This window comes from Leptosomus discolor, chromosome 13, assembly GCF_034619465.1.
Source record: "Leptosomus discolor isolate bLepDis1 chromosome 13, bLepDis1.hap2, whole genome shotgun sequence".
Classification (NCBI taxonomy): Eukaryota; Metazoa; Chordata; class Aves; order Leptosomiformes; family Leptosomidae; genus Leptosomus; species Leptosomus discolor.
This window is the reverse complement of record NC_141403.1, coordinates 4,337,760-4,361,299: the sequence shown is the minus strand read 5'-3', so window position 1 is coordinate 4,361,299 and position 23,540 is coordinate 4,337,760. Positions and strand designations below refer to the sequence as shown.

Below are 23,540 nucleotides of genomic sequence, written 5' to 3'. Positions count from 1 at the left end.
TGTTATGAAGCAGTTATGAATAATTAAGGAGATCAGCACCTCCTAAATCATTCAAAAACAAAACTGCCAAAAGGCACTGGAAGACTTATTCCATGGAACAACAGGAATCATCTGAAACGCATATGAAATTACTAGTAGCTAAATAAACTACATTTATTTAGAAATGTGTACATTTGATCAATTTAGAATACGCGTATTGAAAAGTCTGTGAAAACAAAAAATATAGTATGAATGAGTACCCGTATGTCTGCCTGCTCCTGACACTGAACAACGGCTGCATATATTTAGGTAGGACGACTGCACACTGTTCAAAAACTTTTGGATTATGTTGAAAGATCTTCTGGGTTCTTTTATTTTCTTTCACTATTGCTTCTTTTTGTTTTGTTAATGAACTGAAACAAGGCAGTACTAAGGTTTCAAAGCTTCAGTGTTAATGTAGAGCAAATCACACAAATTAAAAATGACATAAAAATAGAAAATGTACAAAAAAGGGGCAAGCTACTGCGGTAAACTGCTACAGATGCTGGCAAATGCTTGCTGCACTGGTATAAGAGGTTATTGCATCAAGTAGCCCACAAAGTTTACTGCTCCCACAACAAAGCCAGTGGAAGTAGAGCTCTGTCCAAAACCTCAGCCGTTTCACCGAAGATCCAGGAAAGTAGAATAACAAAATAATCAACAAAAGTGTCACAGATAGCAGTTTAATCCATGCCACCTGATGTTGTACTGACTCCTGGACATGTATCCCCTCTTTGAGCTTGTATCATCAAGAAAGACAAAGCTCCAGAAGGGGTGGGGAATTCTTAACCTGCTGCAGAAGAACCCATCAGACCTTCTCTTTTTTGCCCTTTTTGTATAAATGGCTGCACTTGTTTTGCTCACATGGCATATTATGGTTCCTATAACTGTAACGAATACTCCTTCATTTCCAGCTAAGCGTGCGTGTGCACAAGACAGAGGTACAGAAGTACATCTTTCATGGCAGTTTCCCAACTACCCAGGACTTGCTTCCACATCATCCCAATTTACTCCCAAATGGCAGGAGACGAGGCACACACAAGCTTGCAGATGCATATGGCACTCCTCCCAGAGTGCCCTTTACCAACAGGAACCCAGTAAGGGCTCCCATCCTTTCAGGCAACCACGTTACGTGAGATGGTGAGGCAAGGCACAAAGGCACAATACATGAGTGAAACAAAAATGTGCTCACCCAGCAACTGAATAAACCTATGAATGGCTGGTGTCTAACTGAAATAGTCCTGTTCTAAAACGCAAGCAGCAATAAATGCTGGAATTCCCATTTTACCTAGCGTCGTGTAAAGTCCATATCCCCCCTCCTCCACCCAACAGAAATTAAACTCGTGTCCTGCCTGTCATACTTCTGGACAATACTTAAGTTAGCAATGAAGGAAGCTTTCCATGAAAAAAGCTAACTCTCACAGCCACAGAATCTTACCAAAACTCATCATGCTATCTCAGCTGTCCAGTTCCCTACAAGGGCTGAGAAGGCATAAGACATGCTCTTCATACATCCAGCCACACAACAAGAGATCGCTGCATGATCCTCCCTATCAGCTGGCTGGTTCCACTCCAGTGGCTATTCTGTTTCTCTAGGATTGTCACCCCCGCAGCTTTAATTTGGATTACACATTTGTGACTTTGGTAAAAACAGACCATTTGCAAGAAGAATTAACAAGCATGGTGAAGTCTGTATTTAATGAAAGTGTCTCTTCCAGTTTCTCAACTGGACAACACCATGACACTAGCACTTGGGTTTTTTTATTTGTTTTCAAAAGGCAGTGCAAGACATCACATGGGAAATTACAGCATATCAGGCCCTGAAATTCAAAACTTCAGACACAAGATGATGCAAAACAAAGATGTAAACAAGCTTTAGAAGCCCAGAGCAGCGCTGGCCTGCTATTAGGTGCTCAATTTCCTGGAAGCACTAATGAGCTGAAGGCAGCTGGCCAAGTATGCCCCTCTTTGACGTCAGAAGTGATCAGAGCAGAACGCTAATATCTGGGTATGATTCCAGACCATAAGCCAGCCTAAAACTGAGGGTGCCTCATACCTGCCCCTTCCCTTTGCCAGCACCAGTGCATAGCTGAGCCCATGAGAAGCGAGCTCACAGATACAATCCAACTGAAAATTAATACTTATTTGAGGAATGGGTTAGCATGAATGAGGTAAACCCAGGACAAATCAATAAAGGAATGAAGTGTGTGTGCGCATGTGTGTTTCTGTATGCACAAATCTATACGTGTACAGGCAATCAACCCCAGCAACACTTGTTTAGTGATTTTTTGTTGTTTGTTTAAAAACATTAGCTGCTCTCCTGTTCACTTAACTGTCAGTCTAAAAATGGCATCTACTTAGTGACCAGTCATGCCCATATTACATAAACACCAAAGATCAGGCTTAGTCCTCTGGCCTGTTCCAGAAACACTGGTGTGCTTTAACCCCAGCAGGCAGCTCAGCCCCCCACAGCCGCTCGATCACTCCCCCCCGGCAGGATGGGGGAGAGAATCAGGAGAGCAAAAGTGAGAAAAGGGAGAGAATCAGGAGAGCAAAAGTGAGAAAAGGGAGAGAATCAGGAGAGCAAAAGTGAGAAAATTCGTGGGCTGAGATAACGACAGTTCAATAGGTGAAGCAAAAGCTGCGCACGCACAAGCAAAGCGAGACAAGGAATTCATTGACCCCTTCCCATCGCGGGCGGGAGTGCAGCCATCTCCAGGAGAGCAGGGCTCCATCACACGTCACGGTGACCTGGGAAGGCAACACCATCACTCTGAACACACACAGGCACACATCCACACACACATCCACCCCTTCTCCTTCTTCCCCCAGCTTTACATGCTGAGCATGACATCACATGGTCTGGGATATCCCTTTGGTCAGCTCAGGTCAGCTGTCCCGGCTGTGTTCCCTCCAAATTTCTTGTGCAACCCCAGCCTGCTCGCTGGTGGAGTGGGGCAAGAGGCAGAAAAGGCCCTGATACGGTGTAAGTACTGATCAGCAACAATGAAAACATTCATGTCTTATAAACACTGTTTTGGTCACAAATCTGAAACATAGCACCATACAACCTCCAATTGAGAAAGCTAACTCTATCTTAGCAGCACCAGGACAAACACAAAGTCAGAAGACAGAGGTATTTTTGTGAAAGAGCAATAGTTGTATGTTGTTCACTTAAGAAGACTAGTATATCTGAACTATAAGCACATAAAAAACACAAATCGATTAATTTGTTCCTTCTGGTCAGGCCTTAAGATTTGGAAGCATTTCACTCACCATAAAAAATTAAAAAGAAATCAGCCTGTGCTAGCAATTTCCTGTAAGGGTGGAAGTGTGAGAGAGGAATACACTGCATTTAATGTTCTTGAAAACCACATGCCACATTCAGGAACAAGAAGGTTTAGTGCCTTTGTCTCCACCATCAGAATCAGTGTCAGCAGAATCCACATCATTTACATCAAGGGTTCAGTGGAGGAGACCCTACGCTTGATAGGGCTGGGCTAAACTAGAGCACACCACAAGAAGTTAACTTCTGCCATCTCGGGTGCTAAGCCTATGACAAGGCAAAAAGACTGGCCCACCCACACGAGGAAATAATATGTATTTATGTAAAACAGATTGTCTTCAGAGACAGAAAGGGAATTCTTTAAGATGCAAAATACCTGCAGTCGGAGAGTTTGCATGGTGAGACTTTTTGGGCAGGTTGAAGATCTGTTCACCAGGATCTGGTGGGGGAAGGGCATCTTGGCCTTGTCGAGCTTCCACAGGATCATACTCCTTCCCATCATAGTTCGCATCAAAGAACTTCTTAAACCATTGGATGAAATCTAGGTTGTCTTGGAAGCGCCCTTTGACCAGTTTTTCCACGGGAATTACCTGAAAAGTAGAATAAAGGTTCCAATAATATATCACTGCCATTTTTAAACATAAAAATTATATATACACACTTATTTGGAAAAAATCTACTAACTATATCAGCATACAGTCCTCTGCCATTGTTTCCTTCCTAAAAGAAAGGGAATTTTGGTGGATTTGCAAGTGCTCTTAGTAAGAAATAAAATCAAAATAAAACAAAGACCCAGCCTCTATGTAAGCCTTTATAACTGCTCTTCCACAGCCTTACTCCTTTCTCACTGCAGTGACAGCCATGGTGAATGAAGCTGTTCTGGGCATAACACTACATTCAGCTAACTAGGGATTTCTGGTTTTAATGGTCATGCTACAGTTGGGCATACTAAAAATGAACAATTCTTCAAAAGGTCCAGACGGGAGTTTCTTGCTCTCTGCCCTGCTGTTTGAACTACAAAAAACCCAGCAGCTTTCCCAAGACATGCTGAAGTGCAAACCAACCTACATTTTGGTAGTACATGTTCATCACACGAATTCACCCTGAGGTTTTAACCTTGTAATTTTTTTTCCATTCCATGTAGAGCTATACATAGAACAGTTTGTGGACATGCAGAGTTGACTAAAATGCCTATGAAGTTTTAGTAAAACAAAAGAAAGGCTATGAGGATGTCTCCCTATCCTGCAAATTTTTTCACAGAAATGAAACCTGCAAAAGGTGTCTTGGGTTAACATGAGAATGCTCGAGCTTCCCAGACACTGTGGGCAGACAGGGACTACAGCTGCAGGAGGAGGGTTGCCCTGCCTGGCTTAATTCATGCAACTGATTAAAGAGCCAACTTAAATGGATCTTAATGCCTCCTGAACATATTCAATTTTCAGCTGGAAAAAGGGTACCTAAAACCATTGCAATTTTCATTTCTTCCTCAAGGTTAAGCCAACTGTACAGCATTTCATAATCTATGACATTGGTACAAGGATTAACGTAGCATTTTGCTTGTCCTTTCAGGTTATTCCATTTGTATCTTAATTCTACATTGAGAAGGTATAAGTAAGCTTGCTCCCTACAGAAAAATTGACAATGTTAACTTTATCAGGCTTTCGAACGTTTCACTAGCAATTCACACTGTAAACAGACACATCCACAACATTTCAGGAAACAATGAGGGTTTTCCAGCGCTTTATAAAAGTCTTATGGGACTCTCTATTAAAGATTGTTTAAATTTCAGAGTAAGGCTACACTAAAAGCCAGAGCAGAACCTTAAAAGGGTATACTGGTAGTGCATCTGTGTAAAACTAAAACTATGACAACATAACTTGCATTATTCATTTTTATCAACACAGTAATTTATATTGGCGAGCCTGTTAAACTCTCACATTCAAGCATAAACCAGTATCTTACGGTTGAACAAGCCATCTTCTAAGAGACTTCCATTCTTCACCTTACAAGATCACATGTGCTGTCCAACCTAGCAAATCGCTGGGTAAATTATTCTACCTCTTGAATAATTTAAATTCCTTAAACTCTGTTTTGGACAAGAAACATGGGATACTTGTAAGAACAGCATATTTCCAAGTCACCAGTAATTTTACTGTACCTAAATTTAAGGCTCACTGATGGTAAGGAATTTCGAACACATGGTATTTTATCAAAAGGGTCTCTGATATTAAGATGTAACAAGTCAGGCTGCGCAATTCCTCAGCGGACACATGCACTCAATTTTCAGTCTGTACCTACACGGAGCAAGCCAAATTTCCTCCTTCATGCCTCAATATCCTTTTCAGGTGATGAAAGGTCAAGAAGAACATCTTCACATACTCCAGTTCTCAGTCCAAAAGTTGAAAAAGTGGACTTTGTTTCTCCTATTTATTGATTTTACTCAGTCTATACAACTTTTGAAACTTGTAGTGATCGAAACCCAAACACAAAATGCCTACCTTATCCACGTTCATTCTTTTAAACGATGCCTGCAGAAGTTTGAAGTTGTGAATGTATTCATGCTCCAGCTTTGCTTGAAACTTTACTTTCTTCAAGCTAATGCACCCTGGGAACAACATGTCCATGAACTGGCAGTAAGCTGCTCCTATAACAAGAGAATGCGTTGACGTTAATCCAGATGCACCCAGCTAAGACCAAACAGCGTTTAATGTCGCGAGCAGAAAGCGTGAGCAGAAAGCACCTCTGCTGAATACGTCCCTTCTGTAATTCAACCCAACCCTGCGCACCCAAGATCTACTTGTCTAATGTACACCAAGCAGTGCGACACATTAACGTGGGGGGTTTTCCATTCAGTCTGGATGCACGACGCACTGTTGTGTAGCATCTGAAGAACCACCACGACTAATGCAAAGTAAATCTTTCTTCTACTTAAAAAGCTGATGTCCATACAATGAGAAGATCGCAGTCAAAATGGAAATCTCTTAATAAGATCCACCAATCCTCACAGCCCCCTGAATTCAATCAAGCCAAGATCATCTTTCTTCTGGCACTTGTAGCCGAATGCCAATCAAGTCCAAGGCAATCATTTAAGATTATATCAAACCACAATTTAAAAAAAAAAAAGTAATTGTAACACGCCAGCTTGTTAAAACATACTAGCCAGTTCCCACCCCTCTAAAACAAACACCCTTACTGATTTTCATCTCCTGGAAACAGTATTTAAAGCAGCAGACTTTAGCATAGTCCACCCATAGATTTCAGAAGCGGGGCTGCCAGCTTTAGTCTCACTCAAAACAATAAGGTTTCGAAGTTCAACTTTGAGGGCTATCTGAACTTACATAGTGGGTAGGGGTGTGTGTAACTAGTTCAGCGCAGAGCGGGAAGCATATGGTAAAATTTCTGAACACTGTCCCGAGTACAGCTAATAGAGAGCCCTTCCTTGCACGCAGGGAGCTTCCTCCTACAACATCATCAAATCACTGTCACTTGCAAAGTAAGTCTTTGCTGTTGACACACTCAAGTGTTTGGTAATTAAGGATGAAAACATTTGAGGAAATCAGAGGAAAACCAATTTCAGTTCTACTTCAGAAGACAGTTTTCTACAAAATGCTTTACACTCAGCAAAGATTTAGCGAAGTCCATTTCTGGAGCAGAGGGCTGTAGAGCGTGCAGCCCCTGCGCCTGAGCATACAGGGCAGGGAAGTGATCGCCCGATTACTCCTGACAAGTTCAATTTCACTTCCACAAAAAGAACTTTTGTGCATCTAGTGCGGATCAGTTTTGACAAACAAGTGTCCAAATCTCACCTAACAGTTCAGCCCAGTATCAACAACAAGGATTTTGATCAAACAATAGTTCTGCTGAGTGCTCACAGAAACCAAATTAACAAAGCAGACACCTGGCTTGCCCAGTTTTACAGGAGAGGGAACAATAACTTAAACTTTAAGACATTTCTCTCCCTGGGTGTGAGTGTGTTTTGAAAGGACCAACTTCATGCACTAGTTCTCATTCTCTGTATCCACTCAACCATCATATGAAGGGTTGCAGAGCTCCTAACTTCCCAAAAAGAAAAGTTTAAGGATGGAGAGAAAAGTTTAAGAATGGAGTCCAAAAGAGTTTCCCAAAATACTGACAGGAGTTTTGCTAAGGGGCTTACCAAGATCAAGCTTTAGTGCTGAAAACGACTGCCATTTTTTAAAAAATTCTCTTCACGTTGCCTAGCTTTGTGAGTGAAAATGGTTAAAAAAAAAAATTCTGATTTTCCAAGGACACCTTGTGCTTAGTTGTTTGCAATGGTTTTGATATGAGTAGGAATCAAAGTAAAATATTCCCTAAAGGAAAAGGAGCCTTCTGGCAACTTACAAACATCAGATGACAAATTCGCATCTTCTTATAGGAAGCTGTATAAACACAATCAGTTATTCAAAAGTCAACCTTAGCAAAAGAATTGGTAAATATGTGGCAGTAGAAAAATGACATTACAATTAAAAGCATGGATATACAGATAATGCATGGCTTGACTATATTTATTACTATTTAATTCCATGCAAAAGGATTATTATGCAATCATTTCGTGTTATAAATTGAATTTGTTCCTAACTGTCCTTTCATCCTCCCCATACCCCAATTATAAGCTTTACTCTGATATCTAAGTAATTGCCTGGAGGCCTTGAAAATGCACTGTGCAACCTTTCATCTAGATCCTTTTAGAAAACTAGAAACCCAAAGTGTTCACATGAGATTTTCTCCTTCTGCTGGTAATGCAAATTCCTTCTGCATGCCTTCAGATAGAGTCTTACTAGGTTTAAGACTCTAGTGACGGTATTTCCTTGTGTTTTCTTCCCATCATGCTGGCAGTTGTTTCTGTGCCTTTGCCAGCCAGGAGGTGGTCCTGGGTCTGCACAACGCTCGAGGGCAGAAAACACTGGACTACATCCACATGACAGCACGAACCTGGTCTCTGATGCAGCGCCGAAGCTGGCTGCCAGGCCGTTTCCCCCACAGGAGGATTTTATTACATTGGCAAACACAATTCATTAAAACCCTCCTTCCTGAAGCACAGAGGCCACATACAAACACGGGCTGAACTAAACTCCGTAAACTACAAAGAGAGGAAACTCTTCCCGACTCCAAAAAGGCAGAGACCTGCCCACCACAGCAACAGGAGAAAGTAAAAATATCATTACAGTCAACTGGGATTACCTGATTTTGGACATGGAGGTTATGTACATATTTAATATTATATAGGTATTTATTTATAATTTAAAATTTTACCCCCCTGAAGCTTGTAGCTGTCACATTGCATTTGAATGCTAAATGCCAGCGCAGCAGCATGGGGATGCTACTTCTACAGCGCCCGTGGCTGAGATTTCCTGGAGGCAGCAGAAAAAGCAGCCCCACTAAGTGACACAGGATTGGGATGCCTTTACCTTACAGCCACACGTGGTCCTCTGCATACCGGACAGCACTTCAATTTACTATACAATTAATGCTTCAAAGCAGCTGCATGGGCCAGGAAACTTTTAACAGAATATGAAGAAAATGGCAGTAGAGATAATGACACCACGGCTTGTGACATATCTTGTGCATAATTTACATGAACAAGTGGCTTTTTATGCCACTACATTTTATTCAAGATTTAAAACTTCCTTACATTTTCTGAAAAAAAAAAACAAAACAACCAACAAACCAAAACCCAAAAGAAACCAACCAAAAAAACCTGAATACTAAAAAAAAAACCCAAACCACCCAACCAAATCCTTAACAAATCTATACAGTGGAGTTGAAAACTTACTACCTGTCCACAGTGGCTCTCAAAATAAATCTGTCTCTATAACCAAAAAACTTTTATATGCATAAACATGCACATACACACACACAACTCGAAATCTACTCAAATGAAAGATGGAAACTACAGCTAGTAGCACTGCAGAAGAGGGATCAATGTTAAAAACCTCTTGTCCTGTATTAGCTAACAAGCAATTTAGGTTCACTGGCTAAAAGTCCTTTTGTGTTTTGATCTAGAATATTGATGCAGCCATTAGTTACAGAAGATATTCACAGACCAGACTCCAAAACCGACCTGCAACCACCACCAGCAGCTGCTACTTTTGGCCCTATCAGTGAGCAGAAAGAGCCCAGCAGCATCATGGAGTTTGCAAGTATTTGCTGGGCTTCCCACCCCGGTCTCAGGGCAGAGCAGGCAGCTGCCAGAGGAGGGGAAGGGATGCTGGGGCAGCATTAAGATACAAAAGAACAAACTGAGAATTGAAAAGCTGGTTGTTTAAAGCTATTACAGTTGAAGGGTTTTGCTAAATGCAGTGGTAAAGCTGAACATTTCTACCAAATCTATAAAGTCAGAATATTTTTACAGCATTTTCAGGGTTGTAGATAATCTTTCACTAGTCCTCCTTGCAGTAAACAATGCTGAACTCATGCTTTTACCCTGTACTTTTCTTTCCCTGCTTCTACGTTTCCTTCCCAGACCGTCTGTACTGACTTAGTTTGCTCTGAAGCATATGCACTTTGCATCATTAGAGATTTCCAGTTTTTCTCCTTTCTCCTCTTCCATCTGGATGCTGATGAACCCACCAATGCAAACAAGTATTTTCTTGATAATCAAAAATACTTCTGCTTCTGACTACTTAAAGTACAAGGAAATTAAAAGAGACAACAACAAAGACAAGAGAATCCTGTTTGGTGCAAGTTTTTACTGCTCAGTAAACCTCCTACATTTCAGCTGGAGAGCAAGATTAGATCCTTAGTTTTTGAGCATTTATGTTAATATATTTATAAAGGAAAAGGAAAATATTATTTGCAAGCTAACTTCTTTAAATATACTATAACTAGTACTTAGCATTTAGTAGAAATACTAGAATATAAGCTCAGGTATTGCCAAGTTAGTATTTGTCTCCTACAGAAGTCAGGTCAATCCTTCACATCAAATGTCAGAAAACTCTGTCCCTCCCCGCTCATCCCTGCATCCCTGCAGTGTGTGGGAGCAAGATCCCAGAAAGTCACATAAAACCACATCAGCCAGCATGGGAACACAAAGGGCCGATGAAAAGACAGGGCCTGTCTGTGTGGGGGGCTGTTTTATTTTAATTCTGATGTCCAAACCACAGCAAAACGAGCTTAAGAGCTACACCAGAAATTTGCTATAAATGCTTAGTAAGAATTTTGTTCTAAAATGGCATGCAATTCAACTTTAAACCTTTTAACCAGGCCTCAGTTTGATTTTCACATGCTCAGTTTTGAAAAATCCCATTGGGGAAAAAGGCTGACCATGCTTTTCCCTGTAATTAGAATTTTTTGTTTATTTGCTTTAAGGAAATATTTTTCAGACAATCTAAAAAACATATATCCAGTCACATTAGATACAAATTCCTTCAAGTAACTCATTCCCTACAAAGCTGCAACAACCTGACCAGCCATTTGGAAAACACAGGATGATTTGGGCATGTATCAGTCATCAGCCCTTCAGTTCACTAGAGCAAGGCTGCGGACCCCGATGGGAAACGCACACACCCGGTATTCCTGTTGCTGGGACGACAACAACAACAAAAAGTAGTAACTTGCAAGGAGCATGCGTGACCTGATAGTTTTGATAAGAAAGGAGGATAAAACCCACAAATGCCAGGCATTGTTGTTTACAGTACAGCAGCACTTGGGGCTTGCCTTTGATCTCAGGCTTCCCAGAATTGCTTCCTTGGGAGCGACGTTAAAGTAGGTACACAGCAGTAGGTTTCTGACTTGGATAGCAGAGTATAGATTTTCATTTAGGTTTCAAATACAGATGTTCTGTTATGCCACTCAAGGGTTTTTTTAAAAAAAACCTAGGCATGTCTGTGAGCATGAAGTTGTGTTACATACAGCCACATGTTTAAGTAATAGCACTATTCATGTTAAGCACACCACTGGCCTTCAAAGTCGTATTTCCATTTCCAGCAGCACCTATGTGACCTAGGATATAGGCCAACATAATTCTATTTCTTCAATTAAAACCCCCAAACAAACCCAATGTAAGAGGTTTCAGCCCATTTCCTGGTGAAAGTTCAAGCCCACACCCATTTACCACCCGCTCCGTTGTAGAGAAGCAAGTGTTGATGGGGCTGGGCATCAACGAAACCATCCTGGCCTGAGCATCCCAGCCATAGCCTTGATAGGACACTTAAATAAAATAAAATTGGAGCAGATTAGAGTGCAGCCCTGCACTCCTGCACACAGTTGCATGAGCACAGCTGCCTCAATGAGGGCAGAGCGAGGGCTTGCATAGAGATGGGAACTTCTGAAAGCAACGCAGCCACCACAGAAAACAGCCTACAGAACTACGTACCTCCTACCAACGGCCATTCAGATACACGTGTCTAACTGACAACTGCTTCAGAAAGTCCTGTTCCACACCAGTGGGGCATTTGGATGACATAATCCAGAATATCCACTGATCATTTTAAATAATGAATGTGGGAGGGAGGTTTCCCCTGTGTTAACTCGTATTCTCTTTTTCCTAAATATGTAAATCTTTAAGCTGCTTATAAATTATACACAGCAGAGTTTTTAATACTTAATTTTTAGCAATAATTTATTTTGGAATTCATTAATTTTTAAACAGGAAGATCAGAACAATTTCTGAAAACACAGTTTCCATTTAACTTAAAAAAGCTGCGTAACTCATCAAGCCAAGAAAAAAAAAAAAAAAGTATCATGCAAAATCTAACAAGCTCTTTCAAAAGGGGGAAGATCAAGCAACTGACTGCAAGCGAGGGCTATGAGTAATTAAATAATAATTTTAAAAAGTAAAAACCTTGTTTAAGTTCTGTTCCTCCTGAATTCTTAATGAATGACATTTAAAAAAAATATTATTGGCTGCAAATCTCATGATACTGCTTTGCAAGCTTCCTCAGAAAGTTTGGAAATGATCTTAAATCCAATCATTAACATCCATTGTAGCCCTCTAATCCTAAACATCATATGGAAGACATTAAAGAGTCATTGACACTAAGCATCCTCTGTGTTGCATGACCTCAGGACAGCATGCCAGTTCCTTGAAACATGGCTTGGTTACAGAGTGCAAATGGGATCAAGCCATGTTTTAATCATGTTTCCTAGTTGCTGCAGAGACCCTGCCTTTGCAAGGCTGCACACTGGAATAAAACCAAAACCACCGATACTGAAACATGCTTCAGCTTCACAAGCCCTAGCGTAGCGGGTTGTACAGAAATCATGCTGGCACCAACTGCTCCAACAGGGTCCTATAATGCAGATTTTAGTAATACACATGTAGGGAGTTACGGGTTAATGCACACACTGAGCAAAATACACCTTCTGAGACACGAAAAACCAAATCCTATGGATATAAGCCACAGAATACACGCCGTTTGCATGCGTATATACAGAAGTGACACGCAGAAGGAAAAGCCCTTCTCACCATCTCTCTGTCTGGCCACTACCCTTCTTCTCCAGTCACCTCAGCCCTGCTCAGAAAGATCTTCGCTGTGTAGAGGAGGGAAGCTCCCGCTCTCAAGGCGCGCTGCTTGGGTGGCAGCCTGCCTGCACGCCGCTCCCGGCTGCCACCCGCGGGCCCGAGGCTGGGGGCACGATGGCCACCTCGCCAACAAACGCTGCCAGGCCTCGGGGCTGCTGGCCAGCCCCACGGCGCAGCGTCCCTGGGAGCAGAACACCTTGGACATCCTCCGCAAGCCAGGAACGACCCTCCTCCCCGCCAGGCACCAGCCACAAGGGATGACAGCCCGCAGAGGATGTGATGGAGCTCGCCCCCAAATCTCGAGCCGGAGGGGCAACATAAAGTCAAACAAAGAACGACATCTGCCCTACCATCCCACTGCCTGCCTTCCTCCAGGATCGGGACAGTGGAGGACCAACAAAATGTCTGTGTAAAGGGACGACATATTTTCACAGGAGGACCGCCAGCTGAGACATGGTACTAGCTACAGCAGTCACCATGTGAAAAACACCCTGTGGCAACACCCAGGGCATCTGCAGAGAAAGCATCACGGTCTACAATTTGAAAATGCCAAACCGCATGCTCTCTTTATAATATGGTCTTTTATTAAAAGCAAGTGGGGAAAAAAAAAAAACCCAACCAAAACAACCCCCCGCATTTAAGCCTTGATCCTTGCATACAAATCCTGAAAGACAGAAGGTCTGTACGCACTGGAGGCCAGACAATTTGCAAGTTTATAATTCTACTGAGAATTTTCAAATGCGGGGCGGGGGGAAGATTCTGTATCTCCTTAACCTCAAAGGATCACCCAAGTATAGCTAAGCCAGAAATTATACCTTACTTCAGGCTGCATTTTCCTTTCTATAAACATTCACTGTTTCTCGCTTCCTTGCTCATCATTTATATAGCTTGTACACTTTGTGTTGTTTCTTTTTCATTCATATGCAAGCCCTCCATAGTCTCCTGCCTGACTCTTATTTTGAATGTACTCTCACGTAGCTGCCAAACACTCATGAAAAGCCCTGTAACACGTTCACTTGGTATTCCCTATAGATGAAAAACAGCCTTAGTAAAGAAAATGCAGTTATAAGCTGTTTAGTAAGAATTCTTTTTGAGAAGCCACTGTGTATTCATTACAAAAATAGCATGACTCCTAAGAAACAGCTAGTGTCATAACTCATTTGGAACTCCCATTCCCCAAGCCTATGGGTGTTGCACATGGGATCCTACCACATTAAATCCACTCAGTTGTTCTCTGCGATTTTTCATTCATGTATCAGATGAAATACTCTGAAGTCTAATGCCCATCTAAAGGCAATGCACTACGCCTTCAATTAAAACACCGGATTACAAATTTCATATCCAGGTTAACAGCTTTGCAGAAAGTCAAACCTGGAGACCAAAAACTGACAAAATGACACTGACCTCAAGCGAAGGGAATTGTATTGCTTTGAGATGCTCAGAGAGGTTTTCTCTCTTGAGTTGTCAAAACTAAATTACCAGAGGAGCTACAGACTAAATTTAGACTCTCCAGGGCTGCATCCATCCAGAACCTGGCCTTTTTGGCACATCACTACTACAGCAGGCATTCAGAAAGCTCAGGGGACACTGCACTTTGCTCGGCCTACTTAGCAGAGACAAAAACACATCTAAGACTCCCAAAGAATACAAATACTTTATGACTAAGCCAGCCTCTTCCTTTGCTGCTCCTCATCCCTAGTAGCTCTGTTCCTGTAACTAGCGACTGGGGAACAGGCTGGTATTGCTACAGCATCTGTATTATCAAAGCTACTATCACAGCAATGAGAAAAACAAGGTCTGATTGCTTTTTCTGTCTTTATTATGAACTATCACGTTAAGTTTTAGGTATGCTCCAAACAAAGCCTTCAGTGAAGTCAGAATGTCACATTGTCCCTTCTTGCTTAAGCTTAGAATGTCCAAAATTATTGCTAGGTTGGTTGCAAAACGTGGGCACCCGTCATGTCTCACAGCCAGGTGCTGAACAGAAGCGTATGCCACATCTAGGCACCTTGTGCTTCCTAAAAGTAACGCCTTCGAGCTTTTCGTTCAGACTTAGCATCCCTCCCTCACTTTTTTAGGCCTTGCATTTAGTTTTTTCTGCCCTTTCAATTGCTCCTTATTAACAAAAATGAACAGGAGCTGAACAGTCGTACAACAGCATGACAAATCTTAATGCTTTTCTCTAAAAAGGAGAAACTGTCCCTACAATTTTACAGTCGATTATAAAAATTCAGTTACAGCAGCTCTGTAGCTCCCTGTTAATGCTGCGAAATGCTTCATAGTTGTAAAGAGTTTCCTCACATACTCCTTCTCTTTGAAGTCCTGGAGAAAAGCTCATATTTTATGGAAACTAACATTAAGCTGCATGAGAGCTGCCAATGCTTCAAGGAACATCTGCCGAAGAAACGCCAGAATGAGTGAGTTAGATCGGCCGTTCTCAAACTACGGTCCATACCATGCGGGCTGGTGCTCTGCCCCTTAGCTGGCTGGTCGTTTGTGCCACTGTTCCCCTAGTTTCCATCCTGTAAACTACACTAGAAGTAGTACACTAAATAAACTATAGGTACATTAAATAAACTACTGAGAGTTTACACAGTAAACTAGATTAAACACGGTAAGATCCCCAAAGCTTCCTGTCCAACTGTCTTCCACCCCAGGGCATGTCTTGCATGCGAGAAACCAACTATGCAGTCTCAAATGGAAGGACCTAGCCCGTAAGACTGCTGTGCTCTCGTGTCTGCAATAATCTAGCAGAGTTTAGATTCATCAGTTCATACAGTAAAGTCCTCCAGACCACAGGAAGGACTGCGCTAGGATGCTTCTTCAGATAAGGAACTCTTAAAGCTCCTTCTGGGATCGTAACGAACGATAATGTAAAAGAAAGAACGTGCAAGTATCAAGCTCAACTATCAAACAAATTGGGAAATTCAAGTTTACAGCTTTGACCCGTTAAGATATGAATGTAAAACATCAGGTAACAACAGCAATTAATACAACCTAGGAAGTTCTAAAGGAAGAAAAGATTTAATTTTATACAGGATGGAGTAAGAGCTCTAAATCAGACAACCTTTTTTCAGATTTTCCCTTGTGATGCGTCCCAAAATCCTCACTGGAGGTCACAGAAGATTGTATAAGATGCTGCATAATGAAACGGGGCAGTGGTTTGTGACAACTTCCATGCTCTTCTCCTGCCTGCCCCACCCAGCTGAAGTCCCTCCATCTGATCTTCTTAAGTATCTTTAACTCATCATATTCTGCATAATCAAAAATTTCCTAGACCACCTCTCTCCCCTACTTTGGGAAAGGGCTGGGGGAGGTGGGGGTGTGTCCTCTTTTTTTTTTTCTTGTAAGCCCACACACATTTAACTTGATGGAGAATTCACTTCAAAAGCTTCCTTTCAACTATTTACGAGCATATAAATAGCTATGCAGGAACAAGTCAATAACTTGTCTGGTACGCTTCCTGTTTCAAACAATGGCAAACACTGGGTATTTTGGGATGAAAATGTCCATTTTCTTGTACCTTTCTATCTCCTTATAAGAGTGCGTGCATGTGTCTATCTATATATATCTATGTATATATATAGCTACACCCATATTTACACACACGTGCATTCCCCACGCGAATATTTCCTTTATGTATAATTCACCAAAAGAAAATACTTAGGCTAACTTCAGGGCATGTAAATATAACAACAGCTAAATATAACACTTCAGTTCCAAGTTTAATAACTCTTGAAAAAGGTTATTTCCCACGTTCTATGTCTTTAGTTATTTAGTTTATATCAGTTATTTACATGCACTTTAACCGGCACTTTTTCAACCTCAATTTTATAGTCATTGTGCAAGCCTGCAAGCCTGCTTCTGCAGCTGAGATTTGTTTTTTAAATTTTGAAGAGGCTATCCTCCTCAAAGGATTTTCTGTACCTTTCAGGGAACATCTCAGAGCCAGAAGATTTACCCAGCATGGTCGGTAAATTCAAATACATGAATATAAGACCCCATTTATGCCTTTCAGCTGGACCAGTAAATAGCTGAAATGTGGTCATGTGGTTTCAGTTCTATGTACTTAGAGCATTGTCTTCACAAGAAAGATTTTCCCAGCATGTCAGTTTTCTGGAAGTAGCAATCTAAGTTAGAGCTCCTCCAACACAAACATCTTCAAAATTAAAAATCACAGTAGGAAATCAGAAAGAATCACTCCCCAGGGGCATCTGTATTCTCAGTGAAACATCAGCCTTCGTCTGTGTCATTTCTAGTCACCATCTAGTTACAGACCCTGTTGTTTAACACGGATCTTGTAGTTGCCACTCTGATTAACCATACTGCCCAAAGTATTCAAACCATTACCCTTTTTTTTCAGGGCTCATTACCAAATTTACTTAGAACAAGAGTTCAGTTACATTCAAAGAGAAACAGGCAGATTTTCTGGACAAACTTCTGAAGCCCTAACAGCAGCTAAAGGCTCATTTCCTCAAATCCATGTTTTTCTTCACAGTCACACTAGTGCTCTTTTCCTGCAAACATCAGCAGGGATTTGAGGACCCTCACCAGGAAGGAAAAGGTGCTGGAGAATTTTGTTCACCCAGGGTGTCAGTTCTCTATTTGTCTCTTTTTCAGCTATGTTCACTTTAAAACACAAAAGCTTATCACTGCATTCTTTTCTTGCGTCGCCACCCTTTTTTACTTCTACCTATCTTTGGCTACATTCGTCCCATTCACCTCTGCATTCGTTTTGCCTTCTCGAGGCACCTTATCTTTTCATGATTAATATGAACACAAAAACGCTTCCTTTGCACATACATTAGTCTCTTTTCTCAGAGTAACTGTTTTATGTCAAAGTTAAAAAAGTTATCTATTTTCAACAAATCAGACTTTTAAAGTGGTTTTAAAATAAACATTTGTAGAGCATAGCGCGCTTTCTTACCTGAACAGAGTTGTTCGACTTTTGTGTAGTTTAAAGCTAATATATCATTAACCCATGCAATGATGTCATGTCTGCTCATAGTCTCTTGGGTTATAGAGGTAGAGTACACGTTGACCGCCATTCCCCAACTAGGAAAAAAAAAAAGACAAAAAAAATTTTGACATTTTAATAGTTGTTTTCTGAATACAATAAATTTACACCTCTTGTTCAAAAAAAGAATAAAAAGCTGCATCACTGCACAACCTTTTCTCTATTTATTGAGAAACGAAGCTTAATTTTTATTCTTCAATGACACATAACCTCTTCAGTGACCTCTTGGAATCTATAAACATATTTCTCTGGCTGTCATTGTGAACTTAAAGAACAGACAAATCTACAGTATTCTGCTTAATGCTAATCAGGTAGGGAAAAAAACCCAAACCAGGCATAGCCTAAAGACAGGATCAGGGACCTGGGATTTCGTCACCTAGTGCTGCACGAATATAGTGATCTGACATCTATCCATCAGTTTTTTGCCACTGCAGGATGATCACACTGCCTAAACCAGTATTTAATTTTCAGATAACTTCTAGAAGATTTAGCTGTTCTGCTCACTCAAATACTGATTTCTTACTGGAACAGAGGCCTTTCGGATCATTAATTCAGTTCCTAACAGTCACAGAGTGAATAGCAGATTATCTTTCTTATCAATTTCCCAACCTCTATCCTGAAAGTAACCGAGACTTGCACCCCTAACTGCCTGGTCGGAAAGCTGCTGCGGAGTCCAATTCCTCTACATCATTAGGAACATTTCCTCTCAGCTTAAACCCATTTGTTCTTCTGCCAACATTATTCTCCAGCTCTAATGGCTTTTTCTTACCCAGAACTGATTTCATAACACATTAGGGACAGCACTCAGAGATCTCCCAATGCCCAGGTAGTCTAGATTAAACAAATTAATCCTCCGAATCTCTTATCAAGTCAGACCTTCACTTACTGGTCATGCCAGTCATCATGATCATAGCCAAACAGTTTCAAACTGTGTTCAGATAACATTTCACCAAGACCTCGGAAAATGGCACTCTGTGCTGAAAATTTTCATAGCCACATCATCTTAAATAGACTTTTCTAGTCAGCTAAGGTCCTTTCCTGCCAGTAGAAAATTTACAGTAGATTCTACTGTCAGAACCCAAGTACATAGGCTGGAAACACATACTATTGGATTTTATTCCCTGTTACTCCACACTAGCCACATCTTTCTGTTCTGAGACACCACCAAGAGAAAAGATGAGCACATTCAAGTTTATCTTATCAGTAGTTTCAAAGAGCTGAACCAAGATCATTCATGAAAAGAATAAATAATGTTCCCAAGTCTAGGGGGCTTCAGGAAGTCCACTGGCAACCACCTGAGTACAAGGTGTCTCAGAAATGATCGAATAGTCAAAGTTGCACTATTATTCTTGGAAAGAAAGGGTTTGGTGGGGACTGCACACCTGTGTCTCTAGTGACACCTTGCAGCTTACGCTTAACTGGCTTTGGTGCCAGTCCTGCGACCTCAGCCTTGGACCTCAACCTTCTCAGTGAAAGACAGCAGGATCTCCTCTGTGGGCTCCGAGGTCTGCATAGACTATTTCCATTCAGGATTTGCAGATATAACTGTTTGAAGTTTGACAGACAATTCCACAGAGAACACAAAGACTGCAGGTTAACTACATCCATTTTTTTAAGGTGTGCTGGAACAACCCAGATAAAAAGCACAAAAAAAACCCACCAGCATGAAACTTGACATAGTAACATGGAAGTGTGTAAGTACATACAGCAGGGAATGCATTTAACATCCAAGATGACAAAGTTCATAATATAGGTCATTTTTTACAAAACAAATTTCACAAACATAGAAGATCATTCAAATTGTCCCCATCTACTAACATTAAGATCCAAAACAAAATCCCCAAATTTGCCTGATGAGAAGGAAAAAAATATCAAAAAAGCAGCAGCAAAGACAGACCAGTAAGGGAAAGTCGGCTCAAAAAGTTCATGCTCCAATAGTCAGGTTATTCCTGCCAGCAATTCATTCAGAACCAGGCTGCCCCTCTACCCGCTTCGGTACGGGCACCTCCAAAGTATGACAGCAATCAGCCTGTCCTCAGTCTGACCAGTTCTCCCAGCAGGCTCCCAGACAGCACAGCTAACTGTACCAACATCACACTGTATTCACTGTCACAGTCAGCAAAGGTCGTTTTCTTGGCACGCACAAAGTGCTTGGATTGAACCGGGCGGTAGGAACAAAGTTTTAGAAACAGGGAGTGCCCTTTTACTCTTAATACCACACCATAAAGGCTAACCACGAAAGCTCAGCTTCAACATCAGGATGGAAAGGACTGTGCAAACAAACAGCACCTTTGTTACTAATAACATTGTAAGTTTAAGACATCATCGTTAGAATGGCTTTTACTTTAGTATTTTTATCCCTTTTATATAGATGAGAAACTAACAGAAGGATACTATCGCTGCCACTATTAAACTAACATGTTCAGTTATTGTTTGTAAGATCAGTTCAAGTAAACAGCTTAATAGTGACTTCAGCATTCACTTAAGATTCAGAATACTGAGTTTAATATTAAACCAAGAGATCAATATGGAACAGTCCAGTCACTTAAGAAGCAGCAAAAGATATTCAGATGCTAACAGTTGAAATAAAGCTACTCTGATCTGTAATTGTCACTACTTCATCCAAATTTTAATTGCCCTCTTGAGGCCAGGCAGAACTCAGAACAACCATCAGCTACCTGTAGTGAAAGCAGTAAGTCTACTCTGTTAAAATGATCAAGGAAACCCACACGCAGGAAGGAAGCAGAAATTTCCTAATCATCCTTTTCCAAAAGCAAACTGCAAAGAGCAATACCTACCCTTCTGCAAGCGATAGGAGAGCAAACAACCTTCACTGCTGCAGTGCATGGGATGGAGGACTCGACTTCAGGAAACAGTGAGTAAATTAATAACCTTGAGTTTTACAACGACACCCTGAAGGATATCTGTAATATAACTTATGCTGTGCCTGCAAATGAATTATTATGGTCTATGGGTCAAATGAAAGTTCAGGCTATTTCTTAAAGACAATAGCTTCACGTTTGTACACGCAGGTATGCACAAGGGTGTATCAATACAATTTTAACCAAACTTACACAAAACGAATCGGAATTTCTGTTAAAAAAAAAAATTAATAGCATGCCATTGCTGTTTATTTTCTGTGACTTGTTAACACATGTCTGAATCTTCTGCGGTCTCTTCTCTTGAAAGAGTTCGCCATGTCTTTGCTTCTTCTGTCCTCCACCCTCCTAATGGCTATGTTTTAAATAAACTCAGCTGGGAAAGGTTTCCTTTACAGTAAGCATGTTCTAATTCGGTGCTCAGATGCACACACATCCTGTTTGCCACACAGACAGACCTTGGAAAAAAAAAAAAAAAACAAAACCAACCCCGAAACAAACCAACAAAAAAAGAGAACAAGCAGGCACAGGTAGCAGAGCCGCCACACTTGGCGGAGACAAGAACCCCTGTGCACGACATCCACAGCTGGGCCAGGGTTTTCTCCAGGACCAAGTTCCCCACGTGCCAAACTGCTTTGAAAAATGTAATCTAGATTCAAAACAGATATTAACAAACATCTGTAAGGCAATGCAAGAGAACAGCTGGGCAGGTGGAGACGCACAGGCTGTACTCTGTGAACGGCCAACTAGCTAACCGCTTGATTGTACGTCCTAATATACTACTTCCCCATAACATTATTTACATTTTCAACTTGTTAGGCTTTCCCTTGTTTAGACTGAAGGCTCTCAAGCTTAAGATTGCTATGAGGTTATCCAAGCCTGTAAACCAGCATCCACCTGAGATCTTCCACCTTCCACAGAGATGCCTGGCGGTTCTACAGTAACTACAAGCAGACTGAAGACAGCACTTCGTATCCCCCACTTCAGAGCACACCGGTGGAGATTAACAACCTCTGGCTGTTACAGTACCGCCTAACCACAAAGGACTCTCCCTTGTTGTACTTACAAGAAGCTGAAATCAAAATCCCCAACAGATACAAACAAGCCATAGGAGAGCCTTCACGTATTAGTCCAGGCCATTTCAGAACAACACTTCACACATGCATGACTAAGCACCACAGACCTGAATTCAGAGGATTAGTTCGGTGCTGAAAATCATGTATATGCTTAAGCAGTTTCCCCAATCAGAAATATACTGGCTCAGCATGTCCGATGGTAAACATTACACCCAAAGGAGTATTAATTTTTTAAGGCATTACACACAGCACTGACGTTCAGCTGTTAGGCATTTTCCACTGCTCTGGCTACAGATAACTGTTCCAAGGTGCTATCCAGCTGTGTTTAAGGACAGTTTTGCAAGAGGTGTCTTTATTTTTCCAGGGAGAAACTAACAGTTGCTGACAGCAGAAGCTGTATTACGACAAACCAGTAGTAAGGGCAAGACTGGAAGGATTACAGCCATGAATCTATCCGTAGTGCAAAAACTCATCACGCGCGCCATCACCTCTGAACCTGCAAGGCCTTCCTGTTTTGTACGGTGAGGCGCGGCGTGACGCTAGGTTTTTACAGGCAGCAGAAAGCCCGTGTGACAATACAAAGAGCAGCCTTCTGGAAGCTGGCACCTGATAGCATCAGGATAGATACTGCCGGTAAAACAAAAGATCTCACAGCAAAAATTACTGAGGCGGAAGATACAGCAGAAAGGCTAAGATGGAGCTGAGTCAGACTGCTGTAGCTGCTCTTGGAAAGGCTTTCTAGATTAAAGCTACCGCAAAACAAAAATCCCTGAAGGAAGAAGCCTGCTAGCCTCAGTGGCTGCATCCCTGTAGAAGGAAAATTCATCCTTTTATATCATCCTGAAACGGCAGCTGATTTGCAGCTGGACCTTGCCTGCTTCTTTAACATGCACTGCGTACGGCTTTAGCCACAGTCATTAGAGGCCGGTTATGCTCGAGGTTGTCTTTACTGAAAGGAGTCCCGAGGACAGAAAAACAACACAAAAAGCTCCTGCGCAATGCTGACAACACTGTTCTTCCTCTCCCTTTTGACTTAGGCTGTACTCCTGCAGCAAATTCAATAGCCATGGCCACAGCCCTCACATCAGAGCGCTGCAACCAAAGTGGTATTTGTAGCGAGCAATATAAAGGCTCTATATAGTCAGAAACTCAAACAGTTAAAGATTACTCACAATGAGGTACTGCCATGGAAAAAAAAAAAAAGAAGAAAAGGAGAAAAGAATCCTGTGGTTGTAATATTGGGAGAAAATCACACATTTTAAAATGCTGAATGTCCAATGTCTTGTGGACTGTTCTCATGTTACTAAACAGCCTTGAAATGTTATTTTTTTATTATCTGTGTACCTCATTCACTTCTGAATGCTGTTTTACCTCTACAGGATGGATTTGAAGACCTGAAATGATTTGTGAAGCATGCTACAGAGTCTAGACAAGACTGATGCAATCCACGTACATTTTGATTGCTTGAGTGTTGCAGGATTACCACTTAACACAGCAAACCGCCTATTTTCTATCATTCTCATTGCAGTTCCCTGTTTAAAAGCAAGTGAGATTAGAGTAATACAGATTTACATTGATTGGATTAGGGCATTTTTACGTTTTGTTCTTTTAAATTAGAGGCTGCCTGCCAATGCTGGGATGCTCTGACCTACATAGACTCCCTACGATGGGTCTCGAGGACTGGTTCAGACCCAAATCTGAGTAACTCTTATAAAGACTGGCGGTAATTCTATTTTGTGGTACCTACGGCTTCAGAAAAAGTAAAAAAAAAAAAAACCCA

At 41.4% G+C, this 23,540-nt stretch overlaps 1 protein-coding gene across 3 annotated transcripts in view; it reads right to left on the bottom strand.

Moving 5' to 3' along the window:
* Window positions 1-23,540, bottom strand: part of MAPRE2 (microtubule associated protein RP/EB family member 2) — an 88,860-nt gene that overhangs the window by 18,615 nt on the left and 46,705 nt on the right. For 2 of the 3 annotated variants that reach the window (XM_086472762.1, XM_086472759.1), the window contains 3 exons: window positions 17,716-17,843; window positions 5,803-5,948; window positions 3,681-3,894 (listed from right to left, as the gene is read on the bottom strand). In XM_086472762.1, the coding sequence (XP_086328888.1) occupies window positions 3,681-3,894; window positions 5,803-5,948; window positions 17,716-17,836 (481 nt within the window). In that variant the 5' untranslated portion in view covers window positions 17,837-17,843. The remainder of the gene's footprint in view (window positions 1-3,680; window positions 3,895-5,802; window positions 5,949-17,715; window positions 17,844-23,540) is intronic. The other variant, XM_086472760.1, reaches the window with a different exon arrangement.